At 25.9% G+C, this 18,932-nt stretch overlaps 2 protein-coding genes across 2 annotated transcripts; one reads left to right on the top strand and one right to left on the bottom strand.

The window, feature by feature from the left end:
• Positions 1 to 2,375: 2,375 nt before the first annotated feature.
• On the bottom strand, positions 2,376 to 4,554 carry OCT59_004595 (uncharacterized protein; the record flags this gene model as incomplete). The annotated part of the gene is made up of 5 exons (XM_066148389.1): positions 2,376 to 3,352; positions 3,432 to 3,467; positions 3,539 to 3,799; positions 4,325 to 4,376; positions 4,444 to 4,554. The coding sequence occupies 5 exons, from the start codon at positions 4,552 to 4,554 to the stop codon at positions 3,312 to 3,314; spliced, it is 501 nt and encodes a 166-aa protein (XP_065996992.1). The 3' UTR covers positions 2,376 to 3,311.
• A 7,086-nt stretch (positions 4,555 to 11,640) lies between these two features.
• OCT59_004594 (uncharacterized protein) lies at positions 11,641 to 13,270 on the top strand (the record flags this gene model as incomplete). The annotated part of the gene is made up of 6 exons (XM_025314288.2): positions 11,641 to 11,794; positions 11,990 to 12,147; positions 12,217 to 12,334; positions 12,806 to 13,078; positions 13,147 to 13,191; positions 13,257 to 13,270. 6 exons carry the CDS (start codon positions 11,641 to 11,643, stop codon positions 13,268 to 13,270), a joined length of 762 nt encoding a protein of 253 aa, XP_025185522.2.
• Positions 13,271 to 18,932: the final 5,662 nt, after the last annotated feature.

Here is an 18,932-nt window from a genome sequence, read left to right as displayed (position 1 = left end):
CACGAAAAATATCGACATGAGCAAAATTTGGCGCAATAGCATAAATTCGTACACGTCGATCAAAACATCATGAAAGACTAATATAGCATATTTTCCAATATATCAAATTCTCGCCAATAATAATGTAAAACAGAATTGCAATTTTGTTTGTACAGTTATTTTTATTTTTAAAAACAAGTGAAAAAAAAATATTACAATGGTATCGTTACCTACCTACGGTTTTATCACATCCATAGTTAAACTGTCGTTTGATTCATTTAATTTCGTCTCATTAAAATTTTCTAGTGGCCGCAACCTTTGACACATATCTTATTGAAAAATGATCATAAGTCATAACAATCTATAAAAAGTTAAAACCCATTCTATAATTAATCTCTCCTGATATGATTTAAACCAAATTTTGCAAAACACTCATTCCATATACAATCAAACCTCGATGTGCCGATACCCTATGTACCGATAATTGCATGTATCGATAAATTTTTCATCTCCAATTTCACAATTAATCAAAAAAATCTCATTGTACCGATACTTTTCTTTTGTCCCTTTATAATTGTATATGAGTTGTCACGGGACGGCGTAGCTGATCACTTGTATTTCGTATTGTGCTATCAATATTGTTTCCGTGTTATTCCGTATATCACAATTACGGAATAAAATTGTCGTTACACTACCATATCAGATATTATTTCTTCCTATAATGTTTATATACGAATTGTTGTTATTCAATAAATAATTCGTTAAAAATGGAACAATTTTGGCTCAGTGATGATATAATTGAACAAATAAAAGATATTAATTATCGAAAATTAACTGAAGAACAAGAATTGATTAAATTAAAAGAAGAATCAAAAGAATAGAGGTTTATGTGAAAAGTAATTATTTACTGGGGACAATGTTAATTTTCATCAAAACATCAAGATAGAAAAAGATGATAATCATTTATATTAATGAAATTGACACATTAATAATTCAACAGCGTTTGAGGAATTTACCATCATGATAGGTTAAATTACTGTGAGAAAAAAAGTGAAGAATAATATAATATTTATTGTTTTATTTTCTTTATTGCATTATCAAGCTAGAGTTAAAACTAGACGTAGTTATTTTTATCAAGGTACATTCAATAGAATTAATGTTAACCTAAACCAGATCAGATTACTAATTCTAAATGTCGGAGGGTAATAATAAAAAGATAGAGACTATTGAACAGCGTGAAATTCTGGGATGAGCGGTCATTTAATTGTCCAAAGCGTAGCGAAGGACTATACAGTAGAGTCTCCATCACGCCGCGTGAATGACCAATCAATTTTAAGATCAGGTGTAACACGTTATTATAGTTAGGTATCATGTGATTATAACGCTTCGACGGTTCCCGTTACCAGTTAAATCAAAACTATATGTGGACTCATATACAATTAAACCATAATAAACTATTACTTTATAATAATATAATAATAACTTAATTATAAATTCTTCCCATTATTTATGTTCTGCAAAAGCATTCTAAATTGCTACCTCTTTCGTGTAACTTATGTTTTTTATATTGAAAGATACGTTTCGTATACTGAGAGATAGTACATTTAGGTACGTTGCGGAATTAATGTGAGATGCGGAATTAAATTATTTTGGAAATTTAATGAAAAATTTTTCAAATCAAAAATTTTTTTTTAACAACTTAATAGTACTTTATGCAAAGAAATACATATTAATTAAAATTGCTATAATATGAGAACCAAAAAATTAACTTTGCATGGCCTTAAATATATTTTAAAATCTAAATATATTTTTTATTATAAATTTTTTTTTTATAGTTAATGATGATTTTCTCTGGAATAATGGTACTATGTAGATATATATAAATTGAATATTTTCATAAATAAAGCCCAATATTAAAATATTTACAAAAACTATTATTTAGTACATTAGTGTAGTTAAATATTGTCAGTTTGGATTTCAAGAAAATGTGTACATTTATTAATTTTCTTCCTTTAGCTGCTTAGAATCTTATGATCACAAAACCATGAAGAAAATTGTAAGGTAAAGCTTACAAATAAATGTGAAAAGAATGACAAATGGGCAAGTATTTTAATTCTTGAGAAAAAAATTTTTTCAGTTTAAAATATCCATTCCTCATGGAAGCAAGTATGGAATAGAGTTTTAAAGAGTATTTGATCACCTATAGAATCATCATAAATGAACAGAGGTACATTTGTGTTATATATAATTCTTCGTTCCACTTTGGACTAATAAAGTATGGTGTCATACAAAATAAGTAATATATTACTATAAAATGTGTACATAATTTTCTTTTATAAACCTGCACTTTGTATCAATTTAAATTAATACCATATATCATATTTGTTTTGATTTATTTACCATACAACTATTAAGATTATATTTTGTACCGATTGTTTAATTGCAGTATTATAATTAACCTTATTCTTTTTATACTTTTTATAATGTAAAGAATATTTACTGATAATACAACAATCTATATAATGAAAGTTACACATCTGATATGTCTCAAAATAATTTATCAAATCATATGAACTTCTAGCTACCGTAATAAAGGTATCACATAACAGTAATTTTTACATTAAACATAATTCCCTTGTTTATCAATACTTAATTATATAATCGAAATTATACATGTTGTCGCAACTTTCCGAAATTATGGCCGAATCCGAAAGTCCAAAACTTAGGTTCGAAACCTCAGCCGAAATTCGAAAATCAAGCCGAAATCCGAAATTGTGGTCGGAGTACGAAAATCTGGACGAAATCTTTATTACGTGGTCCGAAATATAATTTTTTTTTAATGGTGACTCTTAAGAGTCCGAAAGTTTTTGTAATTCCGGCCAACATTGTAGTGCCGGCCAGAATTATGCCCGCGTGACTTCGGATAAAAGTTTAGCCACCAGGTAAGAATGTTACACAAGGAAATTTGATGGAATTTTGTGTGTTACACAAATGTTACACAAACTTGTAATGGGGGCCGACATTCAATAATGCTAGCCAGAAAATTTCGGCTCAGTTTTCGACTTTCGACCAGAGTTTCGTTTCGGAATGATTGACCGAAGGTCGAATCCTGAAATGTATAATCGAAATATTGATGTTATAATATGATCAAATTTATTAATAAAAGAACAACTTTTAAATCTATTACAGTAGTCTTCAATCTTTCAGAAATGAATAATTAATAAATATGAGCCTGATCCTTACTATATTTCCATCAAATGTCCAAAATATCATTAATAAATATACTCAAAATAAAATAAGAATAAATTATATCTGTTACATTTTTCTATATATTAAATTTCATTTAAAGTAAAACGTGGTTGATTTTTTTCATCTATAAAATGAAAAAATGAAAAAATATTAGGTTAATTAACATTTAATAAATCAAAAAAATTATATGCAAAAATAATTACCTTTAGAATTAATAGTAAAATCTATTCTCAAGGAATCTATGTTGAAATATTAATTGTTAGAATTATAAAGCCAACTTAAACCATCATAGGAAACTAAATATGTTTACCTGAATATTCTATTCCATCATTATTATCAGCATTTTTTGGTTCTGGAAGATTTTTAAAATCTAAAAATCTATTGGTGTAAACTGCTTTAGGATGTGACGTATATGATATTGGTGGTTGAACTGAAAAAGATGACTTTTTATTGGCTTCATCCACTTTTCCAACTTGCTCATAAATTCTAGAACCTTTATATTCAAACTTATAATATAATTCATGATAAAATAACTTCTGTAATTCATCTGCTTTTGGTCGTTTTGAAGGATCTGCATCCCAACATTGATTAATAACGTCAAAAATCAATTGAGGAATATTATAATTGGACTTTGGCCTCAACCCCTGACAAATTTTCATTGCTAAGTATTCATCATGAGCTATATCATAATAAGGAGGGAGACCTGTACAAATTTCATATGCAATAATCCCAAATCCATAAATATCACTTGCTTGAGTGTATTTTCCTCGTAATACCTCAGGAGCCATATAGGGTACTACTCCATATATTTTTTCATTACTACATTGAGAAAATTCTACGTTTTCTGGTTGACATAATCCCAAATCAGTAATATAAGCACTATTATAAAAATTGCTTAATATATTTCCACAATGAAAATCATGATGAATTAATCCTTTACTGTGAATATCTTTAAGACCATATGCAATAACATGTATACCCCACATCTTTTGCTTCCAATTTAGTGAAATGAAGTTGTTATCTAAATGTTGTCTTAAATTACCATTTTTAAAATCCATCACCATCATAAATTTATTTGTTTTATCTTTAGTAATACCAAAACAACGAACTATCCAACTAGAATTATATACTAAAATATTTGATTCAACCTTATAAGAAATTATAGTTAGTTTAACATTTATAAAGTTGATGAAGATTCTTAAGAAAATATCTTACTTCTTTTAGAAAATTGGCCGTAATATCCTTTGAGTTATGTAAACATTTTAAAGCGACTTTCGTTTTAGGTTTTCTTCTCCATCGATTATTTTCATGATCCCAATTCCACATAGGGCCATCTTTCCAAACCGCTTTATAAGTGGTTCCAAACCCCCCCTCTGCTAAATATTCAACATCTTCAAACTTATCATAATCAATCCACTCTATGATTTTGTTTATATTTTTAGCATTTAATTGTGCTTTTTGAATAAATTTATCAATGTCATGATTTTCACTCGTCCAACATTGGAAATTTTGTTGAAAACGTTGTGATTCACATGACTGACAATAATTATAACTAGTTTTAGGCTGTTTACAATTTTCACATAAACCATTTTTTTTATAATGTTCCTTTAATTCTTCGTCAGTTATTAGTTTATCAATTAATGATTTTTGTTTTTCAGTCAATAATTGATGTGGAAAATCTTTTATTTGTTCATATACATAATCACTTAGTTTAATTTCATCCATTTTAATAAATAATTTATTAAACAAAAAACATATGTAAAAATTATGAAAAAATAATGAAAAAAAGAAAAATAAAAAAGTGGTGAAACGACTAGAACTTTATTTTATTTTGCAGTAACTTCAAGATCGGCAACAAAATTATCAAAAAAGACTAGTTAAAATACACAATAATCATGATCGGCAATTAAATTTATTCAATTTTGGAATTAGATTAAAATTAAGGAATTATATAATAATTTACTAGATCACATTTGTGTTACCAGTTACATGATCATATGACACAGGTAATCATCAGTTCTCTCTCAATATAATTACTACGCTCTTTAGCTGGTGTGTAAGTATTAAAAGAGAGATTTTACACTAGAATTTCTACAAGTATATAGTATATAGCAATTATTTTGCATTAGACACAACTTGTAGCTATTTTTTTTAATAGTTTATGAAAAATCTTGTTTAGATAACGAAAATATTCAAAAAAAAAAAAAAATCTTTCAATAAATAACTGTGTTAATCACCAAATTTTAATGTATTTAAATAATATATTGGCTAGTATAAATTTAGTTAAAATCTATTTAAATTTTTTTATTAATTATTTTTTAATTAATTTTTTTTTAATTTTTTTTTTAATTAAATGTTTTGAATTTTGGAAAGATTTTTTTTTATTTTTCAATAAACTAACTTTATGATATTTTTCCTTTTTTTAGAATTATTTTTTTTTACTTGTTTCAAGTTATAGGTAAATTTGTGGAAGAGTTTAAGAGTTTTATTACATATTTTTTGACTTATTTTTCTTATATAAGAGCGGTTTCGATTTTAGTTGATTCTGCACCATACAGTTGATGAACGGCAAATTCCTCAAATCGGCGGATATGGACATCATTGAGTTGTAATGAATTACAAAAACATATTGAAGTTCAAAAGTTGATAGTGAAGTATATCTGAAAAAAAAATGATAAATAATGTCTGTGATCAAAAGATGGATCTATTGATTTCAAACATAGAAGATTTTGGACGATACCTTGAAAAATACATTTGAAATAGTAGGAGAGCAGACAAAAATTACGAAAGAAAAATTGGATCGTATGAAGAGCACAGAGACTCGGCTTAATCAGTTAGAGTGTCAAAAAGATCGAACAGAATTTCTAAGTGACTATAGATTGAGTTGGAGTGATTTAACAAAAAAATATGGGGAGAAAGAATTGCATGAAGCGGAGAGACTTGAGAGTAAATCTATTGAAAAATAATTTTCTATTAATATGGAATGTCAACTAACGATATCAAATTATTACGTGAATTGAAAGATGAAAGCAATAAACTATTTCATAATAATGAGCAGACCTTAACAGAGGCAGTAGAGTGACTAAACAATCCGCTTCCCAACAATGTGAGTAGTAAATACAAGGCTCTATTACAAAGAGCTCTTAAAGCAATTGATATTTGTCCAAACATATCTTCAATCTTTTCCGATCCACTTAGTGTTATCTTAACGGCACTGGGATTTTCATTATTTTTAGATCATCAAATGTTGTTTTATTCTTCCACTGAAGGACTTATAGTATTTTCATAATGATCTCCTTAATTTTACAAATATTTTTGTTTTACTCTATTTCAATCTTATAAAATTATATTGTAAATAATTATATAAACATGTATAATGGAATTAAAGATTATCTTCATAAGTGTTTTAAATGTGGGTCCACACTAAATAATATATGCATTGTCATAAATTTTAATAAGATTATTAAATTTTTATACCATGCGTAAAAATTAATAAGACTTTAAAATTTTATATATTTTTTACATCACCTGCATTTTGTGCAAGTGCGTAGAAAAAAACCCCAGTTTAATAAATCCTGTATTAAATAACCTTACAACCTTTTCAATGTAAAAATTAGAAATTCCAGTCCAGGTCTGGATTTCAAAAGGTGAGCTCTCACAGGACTACTCCAGTAGTTAACTTTTCGTATTTTTTTGTCATTATTTTCTACGATTGAAATGGAATGCTGTACTGCAGCTATTCTGATAGGTGGCAAATAAATTCTTATCATCAAAGTTACTTAGTAAGTAATAAAGGTTGATAAATTTTGTTATTTTAGTTTCGGACGTCTCCTTTCTCTAAATAGTAAATCGTAACCGTATTTTGGCTATTTTGCGGTGAGCACCCTTAACTTACGCATTATGGTTACAATATTAACGTACGAACTGACCGGAGTTAACGTTAACGCTATCACGTGCAAGTGCATAATTCCTAAACTCTCGTAGGATGTACTGTACGTAGAATATATTTTCTGATCGCAGTTTGGATGATATTCATCTCTATTTTGATTTATTTGATATCGGCTCATATATCTTATTTTTTGATCGTCTAGTTGAGATAGAATAATGTTTAAAAATGCAGTGTTATGAATTACGCGCGTTAAAATATTAATGATAGAATTTGAGGGTCATATTTCTTAATTCTTTTTTTTTCAAAACGGAATAAGCCTTCCTATCTGGGAAGATATTGAAAAAAAATATGGAAAAAATTCCTAAAAATTTAACAACTTCTTTTTTCATCATCCTACTTTTTTAAGCGGAATGATTGCGATTAGTACCTTTAACTTTACATATACTTCGTACACAATACATTAATTGTTTTATTTTAAAAAAATTATATTTTATTTTAGTTTAAATATCAACGCAAAATATATATAAACAATGATAAATATAATAAAATAAACACATTCGCTCAAAAAAAAAAATAAAATAAGTAAATAAAATAAATAAAAATTATCATTTGATTCATTTTCGAAATAAATGAAAATTTCTCACTTTAATTAGTTTATCTAACAACTTAAACTTAGTTAATAGCCAAACCTTATTTCATCTCAAAATATATCAAATTTCTTTAGTAAAAATTCTGAAATTCTATATCTTAAATATTGTCAGAAATAGTTCCGTTTACTGAATTTGAAGTTGCATTATAAGCGTTATTATTATCTGGATATATTTGAGAAGTAGGTTGAATTGTAGTTTCAATAAATTGTTGTGGAAGCTGATGGTCAGGAATACGAGATAAATTAATGCTATTATTTAAGAGTCGCGCATTTTCTAATAGATGTAATTCGGTATATGTAATGTAATAAATACGTGTATCATTTGGTAAAGGAAAGTAAAATTCAAATGTATCGTTTTGAAGTGTGGGAGTAAATTATTAATAATGAAGGTATTAGACATTCCTATGTTGTTAATGGAATCATTGTTTTTATTGTGTAAAGGTGCGGAGCTATTTTCAGTTTGATACATTGATAAATCAGAATATTTTTGAGTAGTTTGGTTATTTGAATTCATTTTCTATTTTCTAAATAAATTTTTTATTTTTTTTTATTGCTGATCTTTATATAAGAAATATACTCTATTCAGGACCAATGATCGTTCCCATATTTTAAAATTTCGTTGGCGTGATGTCACATGATAATTATCATGTGAATAGAGTTCTTGCTATGTCTGGTTAACACAATTTGTAGATTCCGTATGATGGAGCGGATTTTTTACAAATTTAAGCTTCATAAGTCTAACCACTTGTTTTACGGTAAGTGAATAAGAATGATAATAAGGTAAAAAACATAAATTAATGTAATTTACTTTACTATGCTTATTAGACAACGTTTTACTATTCGATTTGTAACTGAAAAATTATGAATTTATTTCTTTTCAAAGTCAATTAAATAATATTAAATTGGTTGTTTTGGTTACTTTATCATACATTTATACTATGGTTCGTTACTCGTAAGCGAAAAAGTTAATCTTTTTATTAAAAAAATTGGTTTAGTTATTTTTCATAGAATAAAAAAAGTTTATTATCATCATTATTTTTTCTTCTTAATAGAACGTTAATAATGTTAACTCATTACACTTACCGCTTGTTACCGGAACACTTCATATTGGCAAAATCTCATCCATTTAGATTATGGATAAATGTATCAGTGCATGGATTAAACATTCAATTCGCTATAATAAAAACATTTTTAAATCGCCATATTATAGCTGCTTCTTTTGTTATTTAAGTTTTATTATACAAATTTCATGCATTTTTGCCGCTTTTATAAATTATGCGATGTAAGTTAAACTTTTATTTTTTAAACATATAATATATAATTAATTTATTTATTTTTTTGTTTTGTTTACTTATTTTTTTTCATCTTATTAAGAATTTCACATTGGGTATATATATGGGTTTATGGATTTTACAAAAGGATCAATATATATAATATATGTTATATTGGATTAAATATAGGATGCCATAATCTTCTTTATAATGCATGTACTAGTAAGTAACCTAGGAAGAAGATTTGGTCGTTGTGATACCGATAATGATATAAAAATAATGATGAATTTATTTCTTCCCTTCCGATTTGATTCAAAAAAAAATTTGTATTGTACAGATATTCCTAGAATAAATTTCTTAATTTTTTAATTCGTTCTGACCCATCCAAATTAATCCTTATTAAATTAATTTTTAAAGACCAATGCATTGTGGAGTAAAATTATGAATACCCTTATACGTGCCATGATTAAAAATGCAGGACGTATAAATACCCCAAGAATTTTTGTTGTGTTCCTTCATTATCTATGTTGTCTCTTTTATAAGACTTAGACAAATAATTTAAATGACGAAAACTCAAATAATAATCCTAACAGTAACTCTAACAATAACAACCTAATAATAACAATAACATTAATAAGAATCCTTACAATGGTAACAATGATGAAAATGATATAGATTCAAGAAGTATTTATGTAAACAATAATTCTCATTTCACTCCATTAGAAAAACAAATTGCTTCATTATTTCATGAATAGAGTCATCAGTAACAATATTATGTAGACAAACTTTAACTATTACACCAACTTCAACAAACCAAAGTGTCTTTAATAACTTTGGATTTAATCATACTAAGGGAGCTCCTAAAGCTTCAAATTTCTGAAATACAACAATCTTTATCATCAAACTTATATTTCCACAAAGTGGTCATGAACATATAGAAATCGCAAAAGTTAAAGATGGTACTAGTAAAGCAATATTTGCTGATAATTATTCACTTAATCATATTGTACCAGTTAAAGAAAATAATCTATTTATGAATGAAATTTCGTATAATATAAATATTGATGCATATTGCAAAATGATAATTTATCTAAAATGAATGAAATCACCTGGAAATTTGATTATCATAATGGAGATAAATAGTAAGATTATCGGTTGAAACATTTGATAATAATGTAAGAGTACAATGGTTTATTAAACTATTTACCTACTATGAAAACGTAGGCATGTAGTAAATGTGGTTAAAGGCTATACTCAATTCGTTAAAACTGAATATGGTTTTATATTAAAGGGTTCGTTTGAGTGGTGGCGAAAAAAAGTCATGTTAATATAACTGATATGGAAAAAAGTTCAATCATTTAGACAAGATTGGAATAATAAATTAGCCAGGGATAAGGTCCGATATTATTGTTGATTCTTTACCGGAACTATCTATTTCGGATGATGAATTGAATACTTCAAAAGAATCATAAAGTTTTATCTGTTGATAATACAATGCAAGCAATGAAAGAATTTTTTATGCCCATTCTTAAGGTATACCAGATTATTTTAACGCATTATTGGAATCGAAATGATTGAATCCCAAAATATATCACCCACTTTAACTGACAGTGATATCACTTACGAAACTTTAGAAATTATTCTTAATTATATGCAATGAATTTACGAGCATAAATCTATATAAATGACGAAAGTGTTTGTATATGTTAAGAATTTAAATAATAAAGGAAGTGCCATAATTTAACGATTAAAGGATATTTCTATTATAGCGAATAATAAGTTAATTCTGTTCATTGATACATTAATCCACCATTTAAATGGACTTAATTCTTCACATTTATTTATATTTTAATAAGAATATCCGATAAGGTAACGCTATTTTTATTTAATTTTCTAGTGTAACAATTAGCTAATTGAGTATTCCAAAAAAAAATATTCCATTTTTAAATTAATAAATTGTTTAATTTTTATGAAAGAATGATTATTAATTTTTATATTATCTAATAATTTTTATGATTATATATTTGTTAGTCAAATTGTTTTATGACATAATTCTACGGCAATTCGAAGATGATCTTATTTTTTATTAATAAATAAAAAAAAGTATAAAAAGATCTTTGATATGATAGGTGGTAAGTGGGCCTCGGTATTTAAATTACAGCATTAAGAAACGAACAAAATGAATAAAGTGTAACTGTTAATGTTAACGTTAACATTAACATATTAAATATTAACAATAAAATTTGTTCTCGTCGGCTTTCCTTTTTCGGATGCAGATCATTATTTCGTTTGCTTACATAATACATTTATTATGTTTCAAAATTGACTTTTCCTTTTTTAATGCATTGTACCCCTCCAACGGCCAACCTTTAGTGTTTTCAATGATAAGGGTAGCTTTAAAAGCTAAATTTAATTGCCGATCAGATTATTGTGTTTCTTCTGTGTATTTTAACTAGTCTTTTTTGATAATTTTGTTGCCGATCTTGAAATCATTGCAATATAAAATAACGTTTCACCACTTTTTTTTCATTTCCTTTATTATTTTAGTAATTTTTACATACGTATTAATAACATATTTTTTTGTTTGAAAAATTATTATTAAAATGGATGAAATTAAACTAAGTGATGATGTAATTGAACAAATAATGTACTTCAAATATCGGGGTTTGACTGAAGAACAAGAATCGTTAATTGATAAACTAATAACAGACAAAGAATTAAAAGAACGTTATAAAAAAAATGGTTTATGTGGAATTTGTAAGCAGCCTAATACTAGTTATTGTTATTGTCGATCATGTAAGTCTCAATATTTTAAACAAAATTTCAAAAATTGGACAAGCGGAAATCATGCCATTGATGATTTCATTCAAAAAGCACAATTAAAAGCTAAACATAGGAAACAAATCATAGAGTGGATTGAATATGATAAATTTGAAGATGTTGAATATTTAGCAAAAGGGGGATTTGGAACTACCTTTAAAGCAGTTTGGAAAGATGGTCCTTGGAAAATTAATTATGGCAATGAACAATTGGAAAGAGATGGTGAAACAAAAGTCGCTTTAAAGTGCTTACATAATTCCCAAGATATTACAGCAGATTTTTTAAAAGAAGTAAGATACTTTCTTATAAATCTACATTAACCTTTATAATTTCTAAACTAACTACAATTTTCTCTTAAGGTTGAATCAAATATTTTAGCTATTGAATCATATTATAGTCGTTATGTAGTACGTTGTTTTGGTATTACCAAAGATCCAAAAACAAATAATTTTATGATGGTGATGGATTTAAAAGAGGGTAACTTAAGACAACATTTAAATAACAACTTCATTTCACTGAATTGGGAGCGAAAGTTGTGGAGTTTATATAGTATTGCATCTGGTCTTAAAGATATTCATAATCAAGGATTAATTCATCATGATTTTCATTGTGGGAATATATTAAGCGATTTTGGTAATGCTTGTATTACTGATTTGGGATTATGCCAACCAGCAAATGTCAAACCCTCTCAAAATAGCAATAAAAAAATATATGGAGTATTACCTTATGTAGCTCCAGAAGTTTTAAGAGGAAACGAATATACTCAAAAAAGTGATATTTATGGATATGGGATCATTGCATATGAAATTTGTACAGGTTTCCCTCCTTATCATGATATACCTCATGATGAATTCTTAGCAATGAAAATTTGTAATGGGTTGAGGCCAAAATCTAATTATAAAATACCTCAATTAATTCTTGACATTATTAATCAATGTTGGGACGCAGACCCATTAAAACGACCTAAAGCATATGAATTAGAAGATTTATTTACTATATTGTGGTCTGCTTGCGATAGTTCTGATTCTTTAATCAGTGAGCAAGCTAAAGAAGCAGATGAAATTAACAAAAAGTCATCTTCAACAGATCAGTCAACATTATTATCTACTAGTACACTCTCATATATAACACATCCTCAAGCAGTTTACACAAGTAGACTTTTAGATTATAAAAATCTTCCAGAACCAAAAAATTCTAACAATGATGATTCAGAATATTCAGGTAGTAATTTTTAATTCAAATAATTATTTAAATATATTTAGAGTAATAATTATTCATTTATTTTACAGATTCCTTAAGAATGGATTTTACTAAACTTGATATTAATTCTAAAGGTAATTACTTTTGCATGTGATTTTTTTGATTTATCAAATTGGATTTAACAATTTTTCTATTATAGATGAAAGAAATTAAACTCATTTTACTTTAAATGAAAATATTTAAAATATAAAATACCTATAATTTATCCATTTTATTTTTATTTTTTTATTTTATTGTGAATTTGATGAGAGATCAAGGATAATGTTATAATGTTATTCTAGGAATTATAGTCATGTCCGAAAAAAATTAAAGGTTAACATTATAATAAAATTTAAAGTTATTTTTTTTTATTTATGAATAAATAAGTCACTAATACTTCAATAATTATATAAATAAGTATCACGAACTAAGTTTACTGTAAAAAATTACTTCTAGTGTGTGTGTCTTACTGTAATAAAGGCATCACTGAGAAGTCCATATATTAATTATGACTTGATAAATCATTTCGAGATATACTATATGTATTATGTTATCGTATAAATTGTGGATGAGAATGAAAATTATTTTTTGTAAATATTCTTTACATAATAGGAAGTATAAAAAGAGGGTAAAATATTTTAAAGTTAATAATCACTTTCAAAAATTTGATCATTTTACACAGTGAAATTCGATATATAACGGAACTCCGGAACTGGCCTTATACCGGAACTTTTCCGGAACCAAATTATATATATTAAAATAACTTTGATATAACGAAATTTATTGGTAAAATCTCGATAATGACTATAACGGAACAAATAACAAATCAGTTATAAAAATGATTCGATTTACCGGAACAAGTGACGATTCACGATTTTAAACCAAATAAAATTAGCAGCAAGTGTGACCTTTTAGAAATTTTAGTGGAATATGCAAGCTTTGAAGACTCGGATAAAAATTCTTCAATATTTTCAACATTCCTAGTCAATATATTCAAAAAAATTTCATAACTTTATAAGGATGTAATATAATAAAATTTCCTAAATAAGATTGTTTATTTGGAAATATTTATATATGTGAATATGGCACGCCGGACTGGACAGATGTTTAAACGTAAAAGCTAAATCATTTGACGTTTAAGGTTAACTGCGAAATTCAAATGATTTGCTGTACCGACAAACTGTTTGACTTTATAGTTAAATTCTTTGCCAATACTGTCAAACAGTTTGGCGATATGAAATAATTTTCCATATTTGGTTAAAATTCAAATGGTGCAATTTAAGTAATAATTTTCTTTTTAAAAGTCTCGTGAAATCCTATTTCCTTTATAGGAAATTTGTTTATAGATTTGCAAATACTTTGGAATTAATGGCAAATGCTTTGGAATTAATGACAAATGGTTTATATTTAACGCCAAATGCTTTGTACTCCAAAGTCAAATGATATGGTGTTAACGTCAAATGATTTAGCTTTTACGTTAAACATCTGTCCAGCCTGGCGTGCCATATGTGAACCCCTAAAAATAAAAATAATAACAGATCATACACGAAATCTTTTTTTTTTTACACTTTAATCACGAACTTTTTTATTGAAAATATGTCCGGGTAGAATAGATGTTTTTTTTAAGTTTTAGTTAATTTCAGTGTATAAAATTTCTCAAATAATGTTTTAAATAAAAATAATCTAAATTTTCAATGTTCGTCGCACATGTCGCACAAATAAAAATTTGATATAACAGAATTTCATGTGATTTATATATAAAATCCGGTATATCGAAATTTTTTGATATATCGGAAGTCTCGATATACCGGATATTTTTACTGGAACGGATGAGTTCCGTTATATCGAATTCACTGTGTATTTACCTTGTCCTTTCACCTACTGTTGTTCATTAAAGTGAAATATAAGAATGAATATAAAAAAATATATAATATGCAGATCGTGCATATACAACATTACTTGTCTCATTATGAACATTTTTATATTTTTAAATTTAATAATGGACATGATTTATTTATTAAATTGATTGATCTTGAAAAACAAGCAATTATTGATGTTTCAAAAATGACTGAAGAGTGGTTAATACTGTATTTTATTATAGAAAGAGTTTTTATTTTTTATAATTATTACTTGGAAAACAAACTGATCTCCTTTGTCAGATTTAAAATAATTACAAATTATACTACTACGATTATTGTACTAAATTTTTAAACCCGGTTTTCATAATTTTTTAACATTAAAGTAGTTCTATAATTTTTTTATTGGAGTATTTATCACTAAAGCAATAAATTATCCGAATGAGGACAGTACAGAATAGAATATAATGAAATTTAAAAGAATGAATTTTTATGTTTAAAAAGTTAACTTAGTCATAACAGGGAGTTTTAAATAGTTCCATATGAGGCAATATTATAAACTAGAAGTAGTAAAAAATAACTAAATATTTATTATTATAAATACTAAAAATAACTATGCAAATAATAAATTTGACCTAAAAAAAATTGAATTCCAAATGATGATACTGAAAATTCTTAGATAATTATTTATTATTATAATTATATTAGTTTTCAAAGAAAAATTTGCTTAATTTATTTAATAAAGAACTGAAGAATTTATTCTAATGTATTTTTTATTTTTTTTCTAAAACAAAATTTTTTCGTAAAGGTATTTTTTTTTTTCTAGTTTAATTGATAAAAAAAACTACTTATACTAATTTTGTGAAAAATTCGTCTAATTTTCGTCTAATTTAATAAAAAATTTATCTTATATGAACATTTATCTAACTATTAACTATATAATTTAATGAGGAGAAAATTTATAGTTAAAGCTATTTTAAAAGAAGATTCTACCTTGTGATCAGTAAATTCGCTTATTTGTTAATCATTTTTTTCCCTTTTTTTGGTTAGGTTATTGTTAACAAACCATTTTTTTCCACAATTTTATTTTTTCTTTTTTTGGTTGGGCTGTATTTTACCATTTTACCGAACCAATTTTTTTCTATTTTTTTTTGCCTTTTTTTTCCTTTTTTACTTTTTTTGGTTAAATTGACTTTTACCTTGCCGCGATACTTTTTTTTCCAATAATAAAAATCGCACAGACATTGTTAAATATTTATTTTTTTTTAATAAATAATAATAAAAATAATGGAGAAATTTGTTTTTTGTAAAACCCATAATGAAAAATTTTAAATGACCATATAGTTCGCCAAACCATTAACCATTAATAAATCCACCATCAAGTCCTTTTGATTTGATTGGATGGCATGTTTTTTTTTTCTTTAAAAAAAGTATCTAAAGAAGCACAAAAAAAGAGATTTGAATATATATATATTAACAAAAAAAAATTATCAATTATAATAAAAAATCCTATTTCTATTGTATTTTTTTAATATTTAGTTAGTAGTTTGAAAAAAATTCCTTCGTAAATGATGATAGGACCCAGAAATATATATATAAGGGTCAGGTTTGAGTTTGCGTATTCTGAACTAAAAAAAAATCATGAAAATCTTTCCTTTTTTAGATAATTTTGATAATGCCAGTCAGAATTTTATTTCCTATTATAGTAATCGACTGACATTATCATAATTCCGGCCCTAAAAAAATGCGTACAGCTCATAGTAAAAAATTTTTTCATCACCTGACCCCTATATATATATATTTCTGGGTCCTATGATGATCCATTTTAGTTTGAAAAAAATCTTAGTTAATTATTTATTATTCAATTATTACGATTCTATTTTTATTATTATTAATTGCAATTAATTTCGTAATTATTCACCAAATCATTTTTTTTAAAAAAAAAAAAAAATTTCGTATCTGTTGATCACTTTGACAAAAAAAATATTAGATATCTATCTATCTATATAACTAAAAAAATACATGAGCATGTATAAATAGTTTGAATTGGTTTCTTCTTGCGTCTAATCTATTCCATGTTAGCGTAAGTTTTTTTTTGCTAACCTATTTTTTTTAATAACCGTTATTATTATTTTTTTTTTGTAATTATTTTTTTGTTGCAACATAAATTTTTTATGATTTCTTGATCTATTTTTTAAAATTATTTTTTTAATTAACAACTTTTTGAAACCATTTAAAAATATGAATAAATAATCAAAATTATCTATAAAAAAAAATCTTTCATTTTTTGTAGATCACTAGGTCTGGGTTGAGATCAACCGAGATGACCGGCGTCTTTTTCCCGATTCTTATTATTACAGAAATAATAATATTATTTTTTAGGTTGTATCGAGCTCAATAATAGACTGACATAAATCACTTATCTATATATAATTAAAAAAAATGCTGTTTATGTGACGTTTATATAAATTAATTTTGAATTGCCTGCTTGATCGGCAAGTCATGTACATCTAATCCAATTCCGGTTAATGAAATTTTAATCGGAATTTTTTTTATTTTTTTTCGGTTTTTTTTCCAACCAATCTAAATTTTTTCAGTTCCCCCTTTTTTTTAATTTTCATTTTTTTTTCTTGAACCGATTTTTTTACTTTTTGTTTTTTCTTTTTTTCAAATTTTGTCATTTCTCTTTCGAAACATCTTTTCTTTTCATTCTTTCTCCATTTAGATTTGTTTTTTTTTCCAAAACCGAAAAATTATTATTATTTTTTTCTTTTATTAAATAATCCTATTGTTTCGGTCTTTTAAGACTTTGATCTTTTTTTTTTAGACCAATTTCTTTCTTTATCCTTATTCTTTTCCCCGAATTTTTTTTTCTTTTTCTTTCGAATTTTTTTTATTTTTTCTTTCCTTTTCCTTTTCAGTTTCTTTTTTCAACCCGATTTTTCTCCTTGTCCCTCCCCAGCAAATTTTTTTTTCGTTTTTATTTTTTTGAATTTTTTTTGTGTTTTTTCCGGTTGGCTTTTTTTTCAAACCGAATTTTTTTTCCCGAATACATTCTTTCACCATTTAGGTTTGGATCGATGCTGCGCCGCTACGGCAATTGCCTTTTTTCCCGATTCTTACCATTAATTATTTTTTAGGCTGTAACATAATTATTTATTTATTTTTGTAACAACAATAGATAGTTATAAATATTTCTGGGAATTGTTTTTTTTTCATATCAATAGATCGTTATAATTAATTTTTCTGGGAATTTTTTTCATATTAATTAGTGAGATATTTTTTTTTTCTATAACAATAGATTGCTATAATGAATTTCTTTAAGATATGGTAACAATATATACGTATTTTTTTCAACAGAGGATGTAATTCTTTTTAATGCTACAATGGAATTTTTTTAAGATAAAAAAAATAAAGATTTTTTGTAACAATATAACAATAAATTACTATACAAAATTGTCTTTGTAATGAATTTGTAAATATACAAATAAATCATAAATTTTACAGCACTGCAACATTTGTTTCGTGTGATCATTACACAGGCTTTTCCGCATTCTTATCTACAAGCTAAAAAAAGATCGGTAAAAAAAAAATATATATTTTTTTTATACAAAAAGTTGATTATCAATCAACCGATCGGATCGGTAAATCAGAATATCGGGAAGTCATATGATTAATTTTTATTTTATTACTTTGTAGGCGAGCCAGATCGAGCTTTTTCGAGCCGGCTTGTCAAGCATCAAGCCAATTTAAGTATGGCTCGACTTGGCTCACAATAAATAAAAAAGATAAGTAAATTACAATGATCAAGGAGAAAGATGCTAATAAAAAAAATGAAATAACAATGGATTAATGGAAAGTAATAGAAGATGAAAGGGAGTAAAAAAGAGTAATGAGAAGTGATAGGAAACAAAAAGGAGAAATAGGACATGATGAGAGATGAAAAGGAGTGATGGGAAATGAAAAGAAGTGATAGGAGA

Source organism: Rhizophagus irregularis, chromosome 12 (assembly GCF_026210795.1).
Source record: "Rhizophagus irregularis chromosome 12, complete sequence".
NCBI classification, from domain to species: Eukaryota; Fungi; Glomeromycota; class Glomeromycetes; order Glomerales; family Glomeraceae; genus Rhizophagus; species Rhizophagus irregularis.
The sequence above is the reverse complement of the archived record's forward strand: the minus strand, read 5'-3'. Positions and strand labels throughout refer to the sequence as shown.